Below are 21,256 nucleotides of genomic sequence, written 5' to 3'. Positions count from 1 at the left end.
AGATATGAAGATCAAACACCAGCGCCATCTACGTTCTGGAAGGTTAACTGTGGAGTAATTGCAGTGGCATGATTCTAGATTTCAATAATAAGCTTGCCTTAATACTAAAGCAGTATCCTTCCGCCACAAGTTCCCATGTGCCTGGATCGCTAAATTCTCCTACGGGTTTGAGGGAAATTCGCTATCGCCGGATGGCGTCACCCACCTACCTGGTTCCTCTATCGTTTCTGGTACACAGCCAAGAAATAGATATTGTACTAGAACAGCAATATATCCCAACATTCCAGGCAGACTATGAGGTGACCGTTCAACCTGCTAGCTAGGTATGGCCGATGAGAGGTCTCGGCCCATTCCATACACTGAACTTTAAGGTCCAATCTCTTTCTAGAAGCTTTCTATGGAGATGCCGACTGCCTATGATTTTGCTGAAGCCATTATGAAGCTGTAATATCTGATGAATTGGCATAAGTACTCGAAATGTCTCACCCATCAACAAGTCAACCCAGACATCCCAACACTCTTTTGACTTAACACTGAGACTTACAACACTCCTTTTATAGACATTGATCTACACAAACAATCTCTTGCCATCACCATACCCATATTGTTTAAATACCCAAACCAAGTCGCCATGATGAAATTAACAACACTAAGCTGTGGCCTGAGCTTCCTATTACCTGTATATGCTCGAGTCATCTCTGATCCTTGTGCTACAACAACTACTCTACCTGTCATTACTGTCACAAAAGGTCCCAATGGTTATTACAACCAGTATACCCGCACATATCAAGAGTTCTACCCTCAAGGCTTGACAACAAAAGTTTACACTATTACACAATCGTGTTCAGGTGTGAATTGTCAGCCCTTGCCTATTGAGACTGCTCCTCCACCTGGCTTCACATCTGCTGTGGTCAAGTGTGACAAGTGTGGAGGCTCAGGGACCAAGGTTGCTACTTTGACATTCCCAACTGAGTCTGTGCAAGCATATTCATCTTCTGGATATGTTGTTGTACCTATTGCACAACCAACACAGATTCCTCTTGGTAACAGCGAGCAATCTCACAGCAGTTCGGTTTCTGAGAATGGCTCTTCTGGCTTAGATGCTGGTCATGCACTGAACAACCATGGCGCTTCTCTTTCTACAAACACGGCTCCAGACTCTGAAGATTCGACTGCACAAGACTCTGGCAGTGGAAGTCAAGAGAGCCAAAGCGTACCTAACAACGGAGGCTCTGCAAATGAGGGAGAATCTTCCGGTACCGGTGCTCCTGGATCTCGGCCATTATCCGAGACACCTACCGCGGGTTACCACTTTGCGCCCTCTAACTCCTCCCCTGTTGGTTCCGATAGCCAGTCTTCGTCTTCAGCAGACACAGGCTCATCTGATACGGCCGCCGCAGGAAATGATGCCTTATATCCCATTCCGAACCAGAAGTCCGGCAACCCATATGCAGGTGACACTTCTGGTGCCTCGAGCAACGGATTCGGCTCGTCTGGCAGCAACTCGCCCTCATCTCAAAATGATACCCCCTCTACTGGAAAACCAGCCACCAAAGACTCTGGCGATGATAGCTGGAGCCCCGATTCCCCGATCACTGTTAGTAGTGCGGGCCATACCAAGACAAATGTTATTACATGTGTACTAGCGAATATTGCTGGCATGTTCGTTCTCAGGTTGCTAGTGTAGCAACAGTACCTTCCTGTATCTAGCGTCAAAAATGATATAATGACAATTAATAAGACACGATCGAGACCATCTGTGGCTGTACATGTCGTTCCACTTTCTCACGCCCTGGTAGACTAACTGAAGATGACTTAGACACTTGCAAGACAATGGATCCATCACGGGGGAAGCGACCGTTTCGCGGAGGGTAACTTTGAAGCATATTTAGAGTTTTGCCCCAAGATGTGTCAAATCGCATCGGCTAACCCCTGCCAAGATCTGAAAAGTAATTCCAAATCCGGATACTGTTGTTGCAGATCAGGAATCTTGTGGCTTGACATTGCCATCTAGCGCTGAGCCACAAAACCACAGTCAAGCCCTTGTGGGATGCGAATAGTTGAGACACCGATCACGAGTGGCAGAAATATCTGTACAAGGTTAGAATGGTGTAAGTCAGGTTAAGAAGTTCTTAACTGTCAATTTCCGCCAACTATATCAAGGTTAACCTCTTATAGGCATAAGTTCCTCTGAAGACGGATGAGCCGAGAGGCTGGACTTGAGCTGAATTCAGCCATGATACACGAGCTATTCCTTCTGGAATTCTTAGACACTAACGAGTCTTTGGGGAGGAAGAAGATATCAAACCTTCATGCAGGGTGCTAAAATAAAATCAGCGAATTTGTCCTAAACCTATCCTAAACTTAGACTAAGTTACCTAAGTCTTTTTGACATTAGGATCAAGGCCCTCAGTTTTGTTTCATTTCCTAGCGAGGTTGCGTGAACTCAAAGTCAGACCAGATACTCGGGCCCCTTGCTTATTTAGAGTCAAGCCTAGTCTTCCATCGGGTGAATAACAGTGACGTTCTTGGCAAGAGGCTGTTCCCGGCTCTCAGGTTCGGTCAGAGCATACAGTAGACCAACGTGGGAATCCGTGAGAAGTCTAAATCCTGCTTAGAAAAATCAGACCACTTTTCTTTGCTGGAACTCAGTCATACACGGGAGGTTGTTTTTCAAACAGATGGAATTATGCTGGTAATATTAGTCGCTGAAGACATGACCATTCCTCCCAGACGGGAAAAGGTTTCTAGAGAGTATAATCTAAGCCAGATCAGGGTTATTCTGATATCAAATAGAGGGGTTAAAGAAATTCGTATTATAGCTAACTAAACTTGTAGAGATGCTTTTCTCCCTCGGCCAAGATCCTTTCCACCTTGTCTCTCCCTCTCGTGGTATCTTTATCCTTGTTGAGCCTATGTGCATATTGCCTCCCAAAAGCCGAAGGAAATTGGAACTTTTCAATTTATGGGCTTGATACGTTCGTTGAGAAGTCATAATCATTCCCTGTTGGCTGTAGATCAATCTCTTTCATTCAAACGCTCACAGACAACTTTAGGTTTTCTTGTAGGGCCTCTATGCAAAGTTGAAATTGGCGTTAATGAGGCAGGCTTACTTCAGTGCAGTGTCGAACTGGTGCAGGCGCGTATGTTGCAGGCGCCATCTATCAGGACGATGGCGATTCGAACATCAGCTATCTGATTACTATCCTCTCGTGCCACCTAAGTAGCGCAAATCGGTGGATGAATGCCATTGGGTAAGTTCGCCTGGTGTACGAGAACCAGCAACCACACACTACATGGCGGCCCGACGGGCACAGGCGATGACTAGATCGATATTATGCTGCTTGATTCGGGTCCGCTCTTTGGTTTCATATTGGTCCAGAAGTTGGGTGCGAATACTAATTCCTGTCTCGCCGTCGGTAAGGTTGACATAATTGGTTGGTGCCCTGTTCCTCCCAACAGGGGATCAGGGCGACTATTTCGGCTACGGGGCAGATGCATGTGTACGGGCTTGTTCGGAAGGTTGCGAGACGCCAATTCTTATTGTAATGGCCTATATAAGATCTACTAAATGCCAGTCGAGAGTCAGGGGACACCGGGCTGGTTATTTATAGCAGACGAAAATTCTCCACAGTTACCAATATCTAGGTTCTCTCTGCCGGAATAAGCTCTCAGCCACAAGTCTCAACTGCAAATAACACTTCTAGCCCACAACTTAGACATCGATACCACGATCAGTTACCAATATCATTATGACATGATTTCCAAGAAATACGAATTTCGGCATGCCTGACCCTGCAATGTATGAATCACAAGTAATTCTAAACCTCTGGCACAGAGCATTAACAAGATGAAACGTCCGAACTCTGGCAACTTCAGAGTCTCAGCGGTTGCGAAATTCAATTAAATTGAGTAGAATAAAAGCTATCCGCCGTGGACTACATTCATTGTCTATAGGATGTATCAATCTGCCCCTCAAAGATGTAGTCAAGGACAAAGCCTATGTAAAAGCCTGTCCAATATATAACATCAACCTTGAACTATACCCTATCCCTTTACTTTAGTAGAGGAAGGATTTTCTTTCCTTAACTGGTCAGGTACTTTCACGCCAGCACTCTCAAGCCACTTCGGGTCCAGATTCTCGATACTGACCGTAGGACTCCAGTTCTCGTTGATGCTGTCAAGAGTGAATCCCATACCTAGAAAGCCCCACATATTGTTATTGTGGTACTCTATAGCAAAGTCCTCATACCTGGGCACGCTAATAGTATCCATGTAGTGCAGAGCTGAACCAGGCCTGTAAACTCGAGTCAGCGTTTCTTCATGGTCACCTACCGTCAAGCATTCGGAGTACATACCAGACTGCATTAACACGACCCGTGTCATTGTTCTTGTACCAATAGCGACAAGAGTCCTTCCAGACACTATGCTTGTACCATTCCTGCGCGTGGTCGTTGAACTGATCCACAACATGCTGCTTGGGCACCCAGTACTTGATATTGTCCCTTTGCATTTTGTGCACAATTTGCACAGCGTACTTGGCTACTGCCTGGACAGGGCCAGCAATTGAGCCGTTTGTGACAGGCCTGTTTCGAATTTAGCCAAGGGGGTCATGTTGAAAGCAAGTCATGCTTATTACTTACCATGTGGGACCGAGGAACATGATAAAGTTGGGCATATCTGCTGAGCCGAGGCCAAGATATCCCTCAGGCGCATTTTCCCACTTCTTACCTAGCTCGATGCCATTGAGGCCAACTAAAGGGAATCCAGGCCGGTAGGTAACATCAAAGCCGGTGGCACATACGATGGTATCGACCTCGCGCTCAATGCCGTCTCCTCCAATAATACCCTTTTCCGTGATTGTCTGGGCGTGAGTAAAGTGGATGTCGACGTTTGGCTCCTGAATGGCTTGCATATAAGGGTCGCCGGGAGTGACTCGGCGGCAGCCAAGTTCGAACTTGGGTGTGAAGCCCTTCAACAAGCGCTCATCTTTGATGAACTCCGCCACTCGTTTTCTGAATAGCTCGCGGGCAGCCTTTTGTTTCTCAGTGCCTGCGTAGTAAACCCCCCACTTGCCGTTCATCTGGTTTTCAATATCCTTGGCGTGTGCTACTAGAGTTTCTGGGTGCTCCTTGAATTCTCGTTTCTGTTCCTCCGTATATTCGTAATTGGAGCCGTAGTTGTTTGCGACCTGAACGAACCAGACACCAGTGCGAACGAAGACATCCATGTGTTTGACGTAAGGTTGCATTCCGGGTACAGTCTGAACAGAAGAGGCTCCTGAACCGATGACAGCAACGCGATCCTGCTTCCATTGCTCGGCCTGATAATCCTCTGGCCAATGAGCAGTATGAACAAGCCGCCCCTTGAAATTCTCGATCCCAGTAATCTCAGGCCATTTGAATTTGTTGAGAATGCCAGTGGCGTATAGCAAGAGATCGCATTCGTCGTAGAAGATCTCGCCCTCTGGCTCGTTAGTATCGTCAAACTTGCCACTTTGGGGCTTGTTGCGTCTGATAGTAACCGTTTTTTACCACTCTAGCTAGCTTGAAAAAGAGAGGTAATTAATTATATAACCTTTCTATTTTAGGATCTAGGGCTCTTTTCTACAGAAGTCACCTCTGTCTACTCTATAGGTTTAACAGTTACCAAGTTCCGTTGCTCCGTCACTTGGTACATACGTACACCCAAGATAGCATCAGCAGCCATTGTAACTTGTTGGCATCTTGATCGATCAGAGGGCGACCAATTCTGCACTCATGATGTCAATTCTCCGGACCGTGCTAAGTTCGACGAAATGAAGACTGTATCTCAGTGCCATAAGGGAGATATGTGTAGCATCCCGAGGTGAGAGTCACAGATGGTAAATCTAGGTTTTACCAGTTTGTCATAAGACATAATGTTCGGAACTGTCGGAGATATAGATTTCAGGCCATGTTACGAGGGGGTGATATATATATGGCTCTAGTGGCCCTTGGTTTTTAGTGCAATCTTTAGACACAATAACTTCCAGGCTTCTCTTATCACCGATCCTCATACTTTCAAGTCCCGTGATCGAAGAGATTCAAAAGCACAACATACTTCTGTAATAATACTTCAGTCAAAATGAGCATCCATCAGACTCCTGCTGCGTGGCCTAAACTCGGCCAAATCGATGGGCAGTTAAACGAAGTTGGTAACCAAGCCTTAGCTAGAGATATAAAATAAAACTAATAGTCATTCTCAGATTATTAAAGCAAACCCTGCTCTGGCGGCGCACAGTCTTGGCGATGTGCTAGATGTCCCAGCTGCTCGCAAACAACTGTTGGCGATGGTCTCCCGGAATCCACCAGTTAACTTGGAAGGAATTGAAAAAAGCGAAATACATATTCCTGTCAGAGACAGATCTAACATTCGTACTCTTATCTATAAGCCTAAAGCGTCCTTAAGTTCTGACTCGCCCTTAGTAATCCTGTACCATGGCGGCGGTTGGTGCCTAGGGACAGCCGAATTTGAGGAACCTAGAGCCGCCAAGCTGGTAAGAAACCATGGAGTAGTTGTACTGAGTGTCGGCTATCGAAAGGCGCCTGAGCATGTCTTCCCAACTGCAATTACTGACTCTTGGGATGCGCTTATTTGGGTAAGTGACTCTCCTTCCTATACAGGTTTCGATCTGGTCTCTTTGAAGTTACCGTGCTGACAATTTCCTGTCACTAGATTGTTGAGAATTCTCCCAAGCTTGGTGCTAAGCCATCTGCTGGCCTTGTGATCGGCGGCTCTTCTGCAGGCGCTAATATCACTGCTGTGCTATCCCATTTGGCTCGCGACAATAGCCTTGTACCCCAGTTGACTGGTGTCTATCTTCATGTCCCTTTCACTTGTGCTCCTGAGATACTTGCAGAGCGCTACGGGCAAGAATACACCAGCTATGAGCAGAACGTAAATGCTCCAATCCTTGATGTGAAAGCTGTTGAGTTTTTCCGCCGTAAGTCGCTTTGGAATATGACGTGGCACGCCTTGTGACTAATTCTTTTGGTTTGCTTTAGGCTATTACGCACCTGAAGGCAAATCTGAGCTTTTCAGCCCTCTGCTGTGGCCTTTAGGACATGGAGGTCTTCTAAAAACCTATTTTCAGATTAGCGGCTTAGATCCTCTACGAGATGATGGACTTATCTACGCCTGAGAGCTGGAGAATGCAGGAGTAAAAGTAAAGGTTAACACTTATCCTGGAGTCCCACATTGTTTTGAAGGTGCATTTAGTAAACTAGATATTGCTTTGCAGGCTGCTAAGGAGCTAGATATTAGCTTTAAGTGGCTCTTAGAATAGTATATAGCTAGTGTATCAAGAGGTATAAAACAGTATATATCTATTTATACCAATATATGGTTTGAAACATTATATTGCTTCTTAATTATCCTTCACCGCTCTTGATAACACACTATGAAGAGAGGATCTTGTTTAGATCCTGTGACAGGCTTAATGTCGGCCGGAATGCTATGGAACTGGAATGATGGTACATCTAGGTGCTACATCCTACACTCATGATATGCAACCCTAAGAAAATTACTCTTCGCTAACTCAAAGTTGGTCAAGATAACTATCAGAAGAGTAGGGCAAGATTTGGTTGATTGGATCAAGTCTTGATCCTCCTTGACCGGACAAGGAACAGAGTTACAACAGGACCTGTCAGAAGAAGAGGAAAGACACGTTCAAGTATCTTCATATCACCAGCCCAGAGCACAAATAGGTTAATGTCATAAGCCTATCCACTGGGCTGACTGCATCGATGAGCCATCCTCTTTTAAGCCGCTGCCCAAGTCTGCGTGGAACCTGAGTGGCCATGCCTCAAGGCAGGTTATTCCATAATGGTTGTAGTGTAGACATGAAGTACGGAAGGACTAAGCAACAGATTCAACATACATCGATCAAGAACCGATACATTTACTATCTATAGCAAGGCCTGATACCATAAGATCAATAGAGTACAGACTTGCCACCATCTGCGACCAATGCCACACCGTTTACATAGCTGGACATGGTGCTACTAAGGAAGATCACACTGTCGGCAATTTCGTCTGGCTTACAAAGTCTCCCGAGTGGGTTAGCAAAGACAGGATCCTGTTCGTTGCCCCCTTTCAGCTTCTTCAGGTCTGCGATGAAGGGCGTATCGGCAATGCCGGGACACACGGCGTTGACACGTAGCCCCTCTGGACCGTGCTCCAGCGCTGCACTTCTTGTCATGCCCAACACGGCGTGCTTAGATGCCACATACGGCATAACATTCATCATTGCCTGGAAACCGCAAACACTAGCAAAGTTGACAATGCTGCCAACTTGGGCCCTGCCCTGGTCCTGCCAGTATGTGCTGGTCAGCTTGCGTGGCTGCTTTACCATGACGCGCGCTTCAGCCTGCATACAAAGGGCAACCGCTCGGGCGTTGATGTTCATGACGCGGTCGAACTCGTCGGTCGGGACATGAGCCGACTTTTCGCGGATCTTTACAACGACTCCCGCAGCATTCGCGGCTGTGAAAGGTGTCAACGACTCATATGTGGATGCTTGGATGCTTGTGGTGTATTACCATATTCCAGTGTCCCAAAGGTTTGCAAAGCTTGTTCGACCATGTCGTTGACAGATTTCTCATCCGTCACGTCGACAACGAGGGGTAAAACCTTTGCATTTGGAAATTCGGCCTGAATTAGCTTTCCAGTCTCCGCGACGCCATCTTTATTGACATCTGCTAACGTGATACCTCGGACGCCCGCTCGCACGTACGCAAGCGACAGCTGTCGACCGATCCCCGAACCTGAATCGATGCACGTTAGCTGAGTCGCGACACGGGCCCTATACCACTCTCTGAGCTCTTACCGGCTCCGGTGACAAGTGCGTGTCCGTTTAGAATATTCATTTCTGTGTATAATAGCCTTTTGCTTGCTGATCAAGGCCGACTCCCAGGACTAGCCGTGCAGGACTTATATCTCTATCATGACATATCATGACAGCCTCAATGTTCCGAAGTTCCGTGTCCTCTTCCATCCCGCGACAAGCGGAGGCTGAGTTTCGTTATTTGTTAGATTTGGCCGAACTAAGTCACCAGGTTCTGTCTGCCGGAATACGCTCTCAGCCCCAAGTCAACTGCAAATAACACATCTAGCTCACAATTTGGACATTATACCATAACGACTGGCCGAAAGCGCCACTGTTGGACCGAGAACGATTTGGTCGGGAAATGCAGTCCGCCGCGGCAAGGATTTCACGGAGCAAAAGCCCACGGGCTGGAAACACTTTTCCGTATGGCATCTAAACATACATGAAATAACAATAAGTCGAGTTTTAGACGGGATAGGCCTCGGAATGAATTTAAAGCGGGATTTTTAAACAGTATTGCAGAATTTCATCAACTTCTGATTCTAGCTCCCTCCGAGTAGAGTGGTTCAGCGACTTTGCTATTTGCTTAGCCTTTATGCGGGTTTTGGTCGTTCCGAGAGTAGCGGCATGGGTGACCGGCGGCCGGACTGAATAAATATACGAATCGATGAAAGCGGAATAGTCACAAGATAGCTCTTAAGCTATATTGAACGCCGTGCACGCGTATACAAGAGAAAAGGACGACGATCGAACACACAAGCAACGAACAAACCAGCCTAAAAACGTAGGGTTGCATAACATGGAGGCTAACGGAGCGACCGCAAGGGACCGTGCGATCCAGTTCTACAAAAGCATCGCTCACGAGCCGGCGAAACCCGGCGAGGCGACCGAAGCATACAAAGACATCGACGAGCTTGCCTGTCATCTATCAAGAATACCAACATTTACACCACGGCCACTGAAGATCATCGCGGTCGGAGCTGGGTTTAGTGGACTGGCGCTGGCCCGAGCTGTTCACGTCGGCAAATTGAAGAATGTGACCATCACAATCTATGAGAAAAACGCTGGAGTAGGTGGCACATGGTACGAAAACAGATATCCAGGGTATGTTAGGTGCTGCGAAACCCCGAAAGTGTGCAGGATGGACTGACGTGTGGGCAGCTGTGCGTGTGACATCCCAGCTCCAAACTACACCGTGAGTGGCATTAAGCGCTGTGTAATTATTCTGATTCCGCTGACACGCCAGAAAGTTTTCTTGGGCCCCAAACCCTTTCTGGCCGTCCTACTATGCCAAAGGGGAAACTATTCGGGAATACATCGAATCAGTTGCTACACAGCATAATCTCTGCGGATATGTCAAAACCGGACATAAGGTTATAGGCGCCAGATGGCTTGAAGACCGCCAGGCTTGGCGAGTAACGGTAAGCAAGACTGACGGCAGGGACCTTGTGATTTCGAGCCCTGGCGTTTCAGACGGGGAGACTGAGACTGTGTTTGATGATGAGTGTGATGTTTTCATTAACTGTTCTGGTTTTTTCAATAACTGGAAATGGCCTCGCGTAGCAAATCGGTCCAAATTCCAGGGCAAACTATATCACACAGCAGCCTGGCCTCAGGATGGAGAGAGTAACCTCGATGGCAAGACAGTGGCTCTGATTGGTAACGGTAGTAGCGGTGTACAGGTTCTTCCTTCTATCATTGACCGCGTAAAAAAGGTTTATGTCCATATCAGAAGCCCAACTTGGATCACCACCAGCTTTGCTGCACGATTCGCTGGTCCAGGAGGCGCAAACTATAAGTACACGGAAGAACAGAAAGCTAGTTGGGCTGCAGACCCTGCCGCATACCTGGAATATCGCCGCCAAATCGAAGGAGAGCTCAACAGCCGGTTTGGGCTGTATATTGATAACAAACCGGAACAAAAGGCGGCCCGGGAGTTTGGTATCGCGGAGATGACATCCAAGCTGAGAGCTGGAGGCAAGGAAGAATTGCTCAAAGCGATGCTCCCTGACTTTGCTGTCGGGTCAGTCCAAGCTTACTACCATGATCCTGTTCTTACTGGACACCACTGACAACGGATGTGTTTTAGATGTCGGCGCACGACACCTGGCAATGGCTATCTTGAAGCCCTATGCCACCCGAAATGCGAGGTCGTCTGGGGCAAGGTCGATGCTTTCACCACGGACGGGCTGAGGACTTCTGATGGTACCACCACCAGCGGAGTCGACGCCATAATCTGTGCCACGGGTTTCGACCTGTCCTGTGCCCCAAGGTTTCCGATCATCGGCCGCAATGGCGTCAACCTGCGTGACGAATGGCTAAAGAATCCGCATGCCTACCTTTCCGTTACTGCAACTGATATGCCGAATTATTTCACCATCATGGGCCCGTATTCTCCACTTGGCCATGGCAGTATTGTGACTGCCATCGAGATGGTGACTAAATACATCTGCGACCTAGTTCATAAGCTTCAGACACAGAACTACAGCTATGTCGTCCCCAAGGCACATATCGCCGCCGCTTACCAAAAGCACGCACTCGCCTGGCTGCGTCGAACAGCCTGGGCAAGCCATTGTGCCAGCACGTATAAGAATGGAACTGTGGATGGCGAATTGAACAGTCTGCACCCCGGAAGCCGACTTCATTTCTTCGAGCTGCTGTCAACTCCCAGATATGAGGACTTTGAGTGGCAGAGTCTATGCTCCGAAGACCTGACCTTTGCTTGGCTAGCCACTGGATTTACGGCAAGAGAGCGAAACCCGACTAACGATACTGATTTGACGTAAGTGGAGCCTCAGCCTAGCCGTTCCCTATTTCCCACCTCCCAATCGAAGTTTACTAACATACGGGCCGTTTCCTTTCCTATAGATGGTACCTAGAACTTGATAATCTGGCTCAGCAGCTCCAGAGATCTAGCAGAGATTGATGTGAGTTAGATGGCCAAAATAAAGAGTTTATACGAGAACAAAGGAAAGATACTTTAATGTTTAGTCTAGATTTTGCTCCTACTTAGATTAGTGCTCACCATGTACACAGTAATACAACACAGCTCACAGCTCACAGCCTACGTCTTCAAGGCACTTTTTAAAGTATGCCTTCACCCGATGTCTGAAAGAATATCCTTGTCCGCCCTTAGCTGCCACAACTCGCTCGTGGTACGGAGTACAGCGATCAATGCATCAGGAGGGCCGAAGCCATCTACAAACTGCCTCTGCGAAATGTCCATTACCACTTGTGGTCGCTACGTGTAAGGGCTAGAGATGAAAACAATAAACTTCAGGGTTCAGGTTCTCCAATGGCGTTAGTGGAGAACATCAGGCCGAAGATCGAATTCACTGCCGGGAAGCCAGCCCATCGACATGTCCATCAAGTCGCCGAGATGAATATCAAACCCTTCTACTCCAACTTGTGCGCCCGTCCTTCTCATGAATTCCTGTATTTCCGGAGGAACATCAAAATTCTTGTCAGTTGTCAGCGTTGGAAGCAAATAAGATTCAGACGGCCATCTCACATCGACATCCTGCACTTGGCCCTGCCGCAACCTGGTGTCCTTGCTAGCGGCAATACCTATTGTATCCCCGCCACCCCATTTTTTGATAACCCCATTCAAGGCCCTCAGTGCTTTCTTAGCCACATTGGTGTAGACGGAGAGGTTAATCAAGATACCGTGAGCCTGGTTAAAAGCAGATACACAAGCGCTATGCTCATGGCTGTCGGTGGAGCGGTGGATGACTGGGGCCAAGTGATAGATGCATTCCACTATCGAGCTTGTCGCGAAGTAGCCGCTTGCTCTGGCTGGGTATTGCAAGAAATAAAGATGATGAGACCGTATGATTTCGCGCGATAGCCGTGCGCAAAAATGAGCCGTTTCCGGGTTAAAGGCTGACTGGTGTATGGGGTTCTGCTTGATAAGCATGCGAAGGAGTTCCAATCTCTGAGAGCGATTTAGATATACACTATACATGGTCCTTCTCTATTGTAGGGCTAAGAAATAACAAGCAAACTTACGGTGAAGATCTGAAGGCGTCGACGAATGCGCGGCTCATCTTCGCCAGATGCTGCGTAATTGGCAATCTCTTTGGAGTCCCAGGTCAATGTTTTGGGTAGTCCTCGGCGAGCGTTGAGGATTCTAGCATCCATAAGCTCCACTTCCATCCAGTCCCCCTTGTTTGTCGCACCAACGGCAAAGAAGGTGTCCCATACCCGGCTCCAGAGCCTGGATAGGCTGACCAGAGCCTGCAGGTAACTTTTTGTAACTTCGGCTTGTGGTATTGGGGTATTCTCCGTACTTACAGTAAAGTCGTCAACGTCAAATTCCGTGTTGCGTATATGATAAGCAATGCCGCTCCTGCGCGAGATCTGTCTATCCAGAAAGTACATGGTCCACCAAAGTTGCTGTCTCTGAAAGACGCCTTGGGCGTCATCACCTGGCCACGTCTTTTTATCATTCAGACGAATTGATATAGCCTGCTGCCAAGCCACCGAGATAGCCTGCGAGGCAGCTCTGAGTACCTCGACATGCATGAGATATGCAGCCATAAGGCATTGTGCTCTGACCGTGTCCAAGTTGAGTGTCTTGGAGTGGGAGAATTGCTGAATGGCACGGCAGCTTTGGAGATATCTTTCCCAGCCCGGCTTCGCATCCCCATCGCATGCTCCTTTGTCTGGGTCCACGCAGTCAGCCATTGCAAGCATGATATATGTGAGAGCGATGATGGAGAGGTCTTCCTTGGTCACCGCCACACTGCGATTACAGGAGCTATGGCCGAGGCGGCCAACAACGCCGTAGATACGCAGCTCGGTATCCTGGCGATCCAAGAACGGGAAGTAGCTGTTCATGTCACAGAAGTAGACGTCGAGCAGATGCTGCAGAGTAGAAGAATCGGGAAATTGGATCAGGACTTGAAAGGCGGCCGTTTGCCTGCAACTGCTGGCAGTCTTTGGCGAGGGCGGCCCGGATAAGAAGGCACCCAGAGCGGCGACCTGAGAAGACAGTGTGAGATCATTGTGCGTGATTGGAGGCAGGGCAAACTGATCTCCATCGTCATCTTCCTCATCAGGAACAGCAACACTGCGCTCTACAGGAGTCAGGAAAGGGACGCCCGGTGACGAATTCTCGGTGTATTTGGCTGACTTTAGCAATCGAGTCAGCGTGCACTCAATGGACCTGACTCGTTCGTAGAGCTCATCAACACGAGGGTCAGGCAAGGCACCCGGTGGCATACGAGCACCTGCAGACGCCGAGTCTCGAGTCTGGCGAGCGATGGCATTACTGCTGTTAACACTAGAGCGAATGCTGCAATGACAGCCAGGTCAACATCAGGAAAAGGCGTGCTTGTGTCCGTGCAAATCAAAAGGGCAGGACTCAATTTACCGTCTGGTCTCAACTTCACCCTCGACTGTCGTGGGACTAGGCGAGTAACGACATTTGATTTCTCTGCTCCGACAATTCTGGCAAGTGTTTTCTCCACTACACTTCACCTTGCGACGCTTACAGTCGTGACTAGAATCCTATCAGTCATAAATGCACGTCTGTGGAGTTCGATTCAATGCAGTCAAAGTAAGCCCTTACCACGCCTAGACCGCGTACTTCTTCCGCTTCCTGGCCTGCGTCGGCCCAGTTGCACCATATGGACTGTGACCCGTGCCAAACTCGTTCTCGTTCAGATCGGAGGTCATATCCAAGCTTGCGTTTGCCTTTGCCCTGGTGACAGAAGAAGAGAAACCGACCACTGTCGGGAGTGGGGGAAGTTGCAGTGCAAAAGAAAAGAGAGCCTGGTCTGGTTGGTGTCCTGAAAATCAACTGCGGGGTGATACAATAGGTACAGTGGGGGTGAAAAAGAAACGACACACCCCGGGTAAACTCAACACCACGAAATGATCACGATAACTTGGAACAGCAATTAAAGATGTAAATAACTATTAATTTAGATATAGTGTATATTAATCTGTAGGAAATTGACTGGCGAGTCTGAAAATATTACTTAGTACTTTATATACTAGCCCCTTGCCTTCTAAAGAGCATTAAGCCTTCTAGGTATCGATTTAATGAGGTTTTTGTATACTTTAGGTTTAATCTTATCCTAGACTTCTTGCGCTGCCTTAATTAGATAATTAATAGCTTTATCTAATCAGGGAAAGCCAGCAAGTTTAGGATAATGTCTGTAGATATGTTCTTTCAGTATTTTCTAGAGATTTTCTATAGGGTTCATATCAGGGCTATATAGAGGCTAGTCTACAAGAGTTATGCCTTCTAATCTTGCCTATATCTTAAGCTAGGACTGCATGATCTTGGCCTTGAAGGTCAGACTGTTATCGTAAGTAAAGGTTATTCCTTTAGATACAAAAAGAGGTAGCTGTTACTTAAGATATTCCTGAATTCTACGTCCTGTTACGCCTTCCTTTTTTATAAGGGGGTCCCCTTATAAAGGGACGAGATTAGAGTAGAATTCTAAGCCTATAGCACTAAAGAATATCTTGCTATGCCTTATAGGGCGTCTGCAAGGTTATATATTCTTTATAGATAGTCTCTTGCTCTTATAGAAGTTAGGATATGAAGTTATTATTAGAGCCTTTAACTTACGTATTTATAGAAAGACTACTTAGTGTAATTGCCGTCTGTATAGTCGATTAAGACCTTATTAGTGAAAAACCAGGTATACTAGAACTTTTCTAGTTTATATCTGTATTTAGCTATAAAAGCCTGCCTAGCTGAGACAGCCTGGGGGCCGAGAAATGGGCGTTGAAGTGAGTACTTGTGCTGGATGCCTTTTTCCTTAAGCTAGTTGGTTATAGTGCGTTTATTACAGTTTAAACCGGTCTAATCCTTGATTTCTTGTAATGTATAGAAAGGGTTGTTGTTAACGATTCTAAGGATATGACTTTTATCCTGATCTGTTAATATCCTAGGTCGACTAGAGCGCAGAAGGTCTTTTGCACTCTGTTAATATCTGTAGCGTCTTATAATATTATAGACCTTGTTTCGGTTAAGACCGGTTTTCTTGTAAATTTTGAGGGGAGGGATGCCTATATTATATATAGTTATAATCCTTGTCCTTTTATAAGGAGAATGATGTGGCCTACGCCTATATCGAGGCATAATTGAGAAAGTAATCGCGTCTTGAAGTAATTGCGTGGTGTTGTTGTGGATAAAAACGCGTTATGGGGTGGGGTGTGTCGTTACTTTTTTCCCGCTACTGTACCTAGGCAAATTGAAATATAAGGTGCCCTCATACTTCTCACCTCAGGGCGGACACTAACTACGTCGGATGTGGGGAAGCACCCGGGGTCCCCGGATTGCAAACCCCCAGGCAGATATCCTGGGTTGGGCTCATAAAGTAAGCCTGCAAACATGAAATGGAGGCGAATGTTGCACAGTAGAATACCATGCCAAGTTAGACGGCTCGAGACACAGATTTCTGCGCCCATGATTGTTTCTGTTTGTATTCCCGGGAGCAATCTAAGAGGCAATAAAAGGTTTCAATAGCTCTATTAACTACCTGGCTGACTGGGACTGAACGACATGGTACAGTCGGCACTTCTTTCTAGCCAGTATCATGGTCTTTCCTAGACAGACCAAGCACCAGATACACAACCAATTACTTCCCTCCCTTCCTAGAGACTATGTACGTAGAGCTCGGTTACTCCAGGCTTGAACACGTAGACATCTATATAACTACCTGAGCTTGAATATCAGGCGAGGCGGTACCTTCAGTAGGTTGTATCGAAATACATACGTGAATAGACTTTACCTTCAACTCCGCGGGAATCTCGGAGACTGGAGAAAACTCCTCCATGCAAAATAATGTCCTCACTTCACAAACTCAAATCAACAGAAGAAGCCGAGCGGGGTAGCTAGAGGCAAACGTGTTCCGAACTCCGTACGGAACTTTGTCAATATTCCGTTCGTTCCTTTAAGACCGAGTGCCGGACCAAGCTCCAATCTTACGTATCACAACGAGGAGAGTTTAGAGCGTCCTAGATAAGAAAATAAAAAGGTGAATCCCATACATGGGTATGTTAAAGGTTCAGGTTCGAATGAAGACTATAGGTCTGCTTAATTCATTACCACCGACGACGCATACCAGTTAGTCGAGTATTCAAAACAGTCATGGCAAGCAACTCTGTACACAGCACCCCTGACTCGTCGGCTATGGAAGATGCAGTCAGATTCTACCAGGCGGCGGCGCAGGGGCAACCAAACCCGTCGGAAACATCTGCATACAAGTCTGTTGACCCCCTGGCATTTGAGATGTCACGTGTCCCTATGCGGACTCCTAGACCGCTCAAGATTGTCTGTTGTGGCGCTGGCATCAGCGGATTGAACCTTGCACATGAGGTCGAAACGGGCAGCTTTGCGAACTGTGAGCTGAAAATCTACGAGAAGAACTCTGATCTTGGGGGGACGTGGTTCGAGAATCGGTATCCAGGGTGAGTCTTGCAGTACTGAATAAGTGCTCGTGTTGTTGCTAACTCGACGTTCAGCTGCGCGTAAGTAACCCACCAAACGGGCCTTTCTTCATAAATGCATGCATGCATGCATGCATAGAATAGCAGAGTCACTTACTTACACGAGGTTGATTCATGTGTAGCTGCGATATACCTATCCATAACTATCAGGTATGGCGGCTATTACAATACATGTCACGAGAATAGTGATAACCGGCTTTATTAGTTCAATTGGGCTCCAAACCCCCATTTTCCAAGTTTCTACACAGGCAGCCAGGACATTTACAACTATCTCAAGGACGTTGCCGACCAGCACAATCTTGGACAGTACATCAAGCTCAGCCACAAGATAATCGGCGCCAAGTGGTTCGAGGAGCGTCAAAAGTGGCAGATCCAAATTGTCCAGACGGACGGCCGAGAGCTCGTAGTTTCCGATGGCGAGACAAAAGACGGTGAGAAGGGCGAACCCTTCATCGAAGAGTGCGATATCTTTATCAACGCCAGCGGCGCTTACAACAATTGGCGCTGGCCGGCAATCCCCAATCGCGAGACCTACAGGGGAAACATGATGCACTCGGCGGCATGGCCCGATGCCGATTATGTAACAGGCCGCACAGTCACTCTCATTGGAAATGGAAGTTCCGGCATTCAGATCCTGCCAGCCATCCTCGATAAAGCAGACAAAATTCATGTAATGCTACGCAGCAAAACCTGGGTCACGCCGTCCCTCGCAAACCGATTCGCTGGCGAGAACGGCGCAAATAAGATTTACACTGATAACGAAAAAGAAGGCTGGGCCAAGGATCCTGAAGCATATTATAGGTATCGAAAGGAGATCGAAAATGAGCTGAACGCTCGGTTTCGCCTTTATCTTAAGGATTCCAAGGCTCAGAAAATGGGAAGAGAAGTCACTAAACAACAGATGATTGGGAAGTTATCTGCGAAGCCAGAGCTTGCCAATGACTTGATCCCGGACTTCCCTGTCGGGTAAGATTAGAGCATAACATTGTAGGCGTGGCCATGCTAATCCATCAAAGATGCCGACGACCCACCCCAGGCAACGGCTTTCTCGAGGCACTGAGCTCTCCCAAAGTCGAGATCATCTGGGGCGAGATCGATTCCTTTAACGAAACCGGTCTGAGGACTGCGTCAGGAAGGCAGGTCAACTCTGATACTATCATCTGTGCAACCGGCTTCAATATGGGCTTCGTACCCAGATTTCCTATCCTCGGCTCAGATGGCCGTGATCTTCGGGAAGTATGGACAAAAGAGCTTCCCACTGCCTACCTGAGCGTGACAGTGAACAAGATGCCGAACTACTTCGTCATGATGGGACCTCAGAGCCCGCTTGGCCATGGGTCCATCACAGGCTCTATTGAAAAGGTGACAGGGTATATTCAGAAGCTGGTGTACAAGCTACAAACAGAAGGATATGCGTCACTGGTTCCGAGACAAGTCGTCACGGGTGCGTGGGTGGCACACGCGATGAAGTGGATGGAGAAGACGGTTTGGGTAGAGGGCTGTGCCAGTTCATTCAAAAATGGCAGTTCTGGTAGAACAGTTGTGTCACTTCACCCAGGGTCTCGCCTGCATTACTTCAACCTACTTGAGCGACCACGATACGAAGATTTTGAATGGACACCGCTGTCCGCCGATCCATCGAGCATGTTCGCCTGGCTTGGAGATGGTTTCACCGCTGCTGAGGGCAGTGTAGGGGCAGACCTTTCGTGAGTACCCTTCTCTACCGCTGGTCATTTACAGGTCTGACATTATTATCATCAGATACTATCTTGTGGATGCTCCTCATTTTGAGGTATCGACGTGTTGAGGAATCAGCAAAGGCACCTGAAACAGGAAACTAGGAAAGACATCCTTTGCCATTACCGCATTCTACGACGCATGTGAAGCAAAGAAGATGCTTTAGTGCAAGGGCTTAGTGTAAAACAAATAGAGCAACCATATCGATCTCTGGCTTCATTTGCTTCCATCCCATATCCAATCTATACAAAAGCTGGCCTATTAGTACAGGGCCTTTTCCTTTTTTTCTTTCATTTCACCGTGCGCAGAGGCTATGAGATTTGGACTTTAGAGTTGTGAATTTAATAATCTAAGCTCTATAGCTAACTGTAGTACGTTACCTACTGATTATGTATTGCGTTCAACCGACTCAGTAGTGCAATTTTTGACTCTGCAGACCTTTTGCATATCATCTGGAGATCGTCCAGTGCTTGGCTTTATAAACTCAACCCTACGACCAACCTGGGAGGCCCTCAGGCGACCTTCGCGATATATCCAGGTTCAGTCATGAATCCGGATGCAGGTTATCGGGCTCGGTCTTCCCTTGCAATTAGCAGTACCAAATCAACTGTTCAATCCATATAGAGCTTGGCCTAGCCATTGTCTTTATTTCGGAATACAGAGATTAAAATCCGTTTCCGTGCCGGTTCCGAACAACTCAACGCATATTCCGAATGTGTATGTGCCGCTGGGGAGTTATTTAACTAAGTAGATGAGTATGAACTAGTTATTATCATTTTCGAAGTCCCTTTACTTCTTGACAAGGTGCGCATATCGCTTTTTAGACAAGATCTCCATGACTTTGTTAGACACGATAATGGCACTCAACCTCCGCCCAGCTCACGTCTCGGCGAGTACCCTCAAGGGGCGTCTTGAGTTTGCAGACCGCCTGGAAAAGCTTCTAGCAAATGACAAGAATTGGTACGAGTTTCCGACGCCGCAAGATTACCGTGATGGGCGTCGAGATGGCACCCACGGTTTCAAGAAGCCTGTTTGCAACGATAAGGCACGATTGATCAAATTTACCGGCCGTGAAGGGAACTCGATCCAGCTGCGGGTCATTGAACCCTCGGCAGGCTCACCTAAGGGAGTTTGGTTACATTTCCATGCAGGTATGCATCATACTGTCTTGCCACATAGATGAGAGCTCACCAAGTGGCCCAACTAAACAGGGGGCTTTGTCATTGGCAGCAATGCCTCGTACGACTCATATCTCACCCGGCTTTCCAACGAGCTGGGCCTTACTATGGCCTCGGTAGAGTATCGCCTGGCGCCAGAGAACCCTTATCCAGCCGGCTACAACGACGCCGTCGATGCAGCCCTGTTCGCGGTGTCTGAAGCAGGAGTAAATAAGCTAGGAGCGCAGCTGCGTGTGCTTGGCGGTGAATCCGCCGGCGCATGGTATGCTGTCTCCGTTGCATTAGCTCTCCGCGACAAGCACGGCGTTGATGTGCAGTCGCAGCTCTCTGCCATCTGTGCGGGCTACGGCATCTTTGATCTCACCTATACCCCTTCATGTCTCAACCACAAACGCAACATTGTCCTGAGTAGCGATGCAATGCAGCGCTTCACAGAGGCCGCTTTTGCACATGTTCCCCTATGGGATCGCAAGGTGTCTCATATCTCGCCTCTGTATGCTGACCTAGGTAAACTGCCTCCAGCGCAGTTTCTGGTTGGGTCAATCGACCCGTTGCTCGATGACAGCATTTTCATGGCTGCCAAATGGGCCAACTCCGGCAATAAAGTGTACCTACACATCGTAGATGCAGGGTGCCACGCTCTTACACTGATACCTATGGGCAATGCTACTGAGGAAGGTCTGCAAAGCTTGATCAGCTTCGTAAAGAAGCATATCGAGTAGCGAGCTAAGTAGATATATAGCCCCCATATCCAATATCCAAGCCTCCTACCGCCCAATACCGTCAGTGACTTTATTCCTCCATATCCAGCTTATTCTTTACCCCTGGGAAGGTAGGCGGGAATCACGTTAAGTTATCTCCGTCCTGTGCCACGGCCAACCCCGGCACACAACTCCCGTGGCATGACACGAATGCGAGGCTCGCTGGACCACCAATCGATTGCGGCTAGAGTTGAGGTGAAGTCAGCCGAGTGGCCAATGTTTGGTAAAGAAAGTCCGTGCGAATACCTGAAATATCAGACTTC

The 21,256-nt window shown here is 47.7% G+C and overlaps 8 protein-coding genes across 8 annotated transcripts; 5 read left to right on the top strand and 3 right to left on the bottom strand.

Moving 5' to 3' along the window:
* Positions 1-631: 631 nt before the first annotated feature.
* Positions 632-1,687, top strand: FVEG_05848 (hypothetical protein; the record flags this gene model as incomplete). The annotated part of the gene is made up of 1 exon (XM_018894085.1): positions 632-1,687. One exon carries the CDS (start codon positions 632-634, stop codon positions 1,685-1,687), a length of 1,056 nt encoding a protein of 351 aa, XP_018751072.1.
* A 2,360-nt stretch (positions 1,688-4,047) lies between these two features.
* FVEG_05847 (hypothetical protein) lies at positions 4,048-5,709 on the bottom strand (the record flags this gene model as incomplete). The annotated part of the gene is made up of 4 exons (XM_018894084.1): positions 4,048-4,297; positions 4,359-4,586; positions 4,644-5,466; positions 5,682-5,709. 4 exons carry the CDS (start codon positions 5,707-5,709, stop codon positions 4,048-4,050), a joined length of 1,329 nt encoding a protein of 442 aa, XP_018751071.1.
* A 396-nt stretch (positions 5,710-6,105) lies between these two features.
* Positions 6,106-7,162, top strand: FVEG_15739 (hypothetical protein; the record flags this gene model as incomplete). Its single annotated transcript, XM_018904935.1, has 4 exons — positions 6,106-6,171; positions 6,227-6,619; positions 6,697-6,964; positions 7,026-7,162. 4 exons carry the CDS (start codon positions 6,106-6,108, stop codon positions 7,160-7,162), a joined length of 864 nt encoding a protein of 287 aa, XP_018751070.1.
* A 792-nt stretch (positions 7,163-7,954) lies between these two features.
* FVEG_05846 (hypothetical protein) lies at positions 7,955-8,888 on the bottom strand (the record flags this gene model as incomplete). Its single annotated transcript, XM_018894083.1, has 3 exons — positions 7,955-8,505; positions 8,562-8,786; positions 8,849-8,888. The coding sequence occupies 3 exons, from the start codon at positions 8,886-8,888 to the stop codon at positions 7,955-7,957; spliced, it is 816 nt and encodes a 271-aa protein (XP_018751069.1).
* A 759-nt stretch (positions 8,889-9,647) lies between these two features.
* On the top strand, positions 9,648-11,634 carry FVEG_05845 (hypothetical protein; the record flags this gene model as incomplete). Its single annotated transcript, XM_018894082.1, has 4 exons — positions 9,648-9,952; positions 10,010-10,043; positions 10,099-10,871; positions 10,938-11,634. 4 exons carry the CDS (start codon positions 9,648-9,650, stop codon positions 11,632-11,634), a joined length of 1,809 nt encoding a protein of 602 aa, XP_018751068.1.
* Positions 11,635-12,149: 515 nt separating this feature from the next.
* Positions 12,150-14,527, bottom strand: FVEG_05844 (hypothetical protein; the record flags this gene model as incomplete). Its single annotated transcript, XM_018894081.1, has 5 exons — positions 12,150-12,308; positions 12,360-12,782; positions 12,857-14,123; positions 14,223-14,351; positions 14,439-14,527. The coding sequence occupies 5 exons, from the start codon at positions 14,525-14,527 to the stop codon at positions 12,150-12,152; spliced, it is 2,067 nt and encodes a 688-aa protein (XP_018751067.1).
* Positions 14,528-16,958: 2,431 nt separating this feature from the next.
* FVEG_05843 (hypothetical protein) lies at positions 16,959-19,027 on the top strand (the record flags this gene model as incomplete). The annotated part of the gene is made up of 5 exons (XM_018894080.1): positions 16,959-17,278; positions 17,440-17,467; positions 17,523-17,696; positions 17,739-18,283; positions 18,334-19,027. 5 exons carry the CDS (start codon positions 16,959-16,961, stop codon positions 19,025-19,027), a joined length of 1,761 nt encoding a protein of 586 aa, XP_018751066.1.
* An 883-nt stretch (positions 19,028-19,910) lies between these two features.
* Positions 19,911-20,954, top strand: FVEG_05842 (hypothetical protein; the record flags this gene model as incomplete). Its single annotated transcript, XM_018894079.1, has 2 exons — positions 19,911-20,205; positions 20,266-20,954. 2 exons carry the CDS (start codon positions 19,911-19,913, stop codon positions 20,952-20,954), a joined length of 984 nt encoding a protein of 327 aa, XP_018751065.1.
* Positions 20,955-21,256: the final 302 nt, after the last annotated feature.

Source organism: Fusarium verticillioides, chromosome 2 (genome assembly GCF_000149555.1).
Source record: "Fusarium verticillioides 7600 chromosome 2, whole genome shotgun sequence".
Taxonomy (NCBI): Eukaryota; Fungi; Ascomycota; class Sordariomycetes; order Hypocreales; family Nectriaceae; genus Fusarium; species Fusarium verticillioides.
Note: the sequence above shows the minus strand (reverse complement) of the source record. Positions and strands in the feature narration are given on the sequence as shown.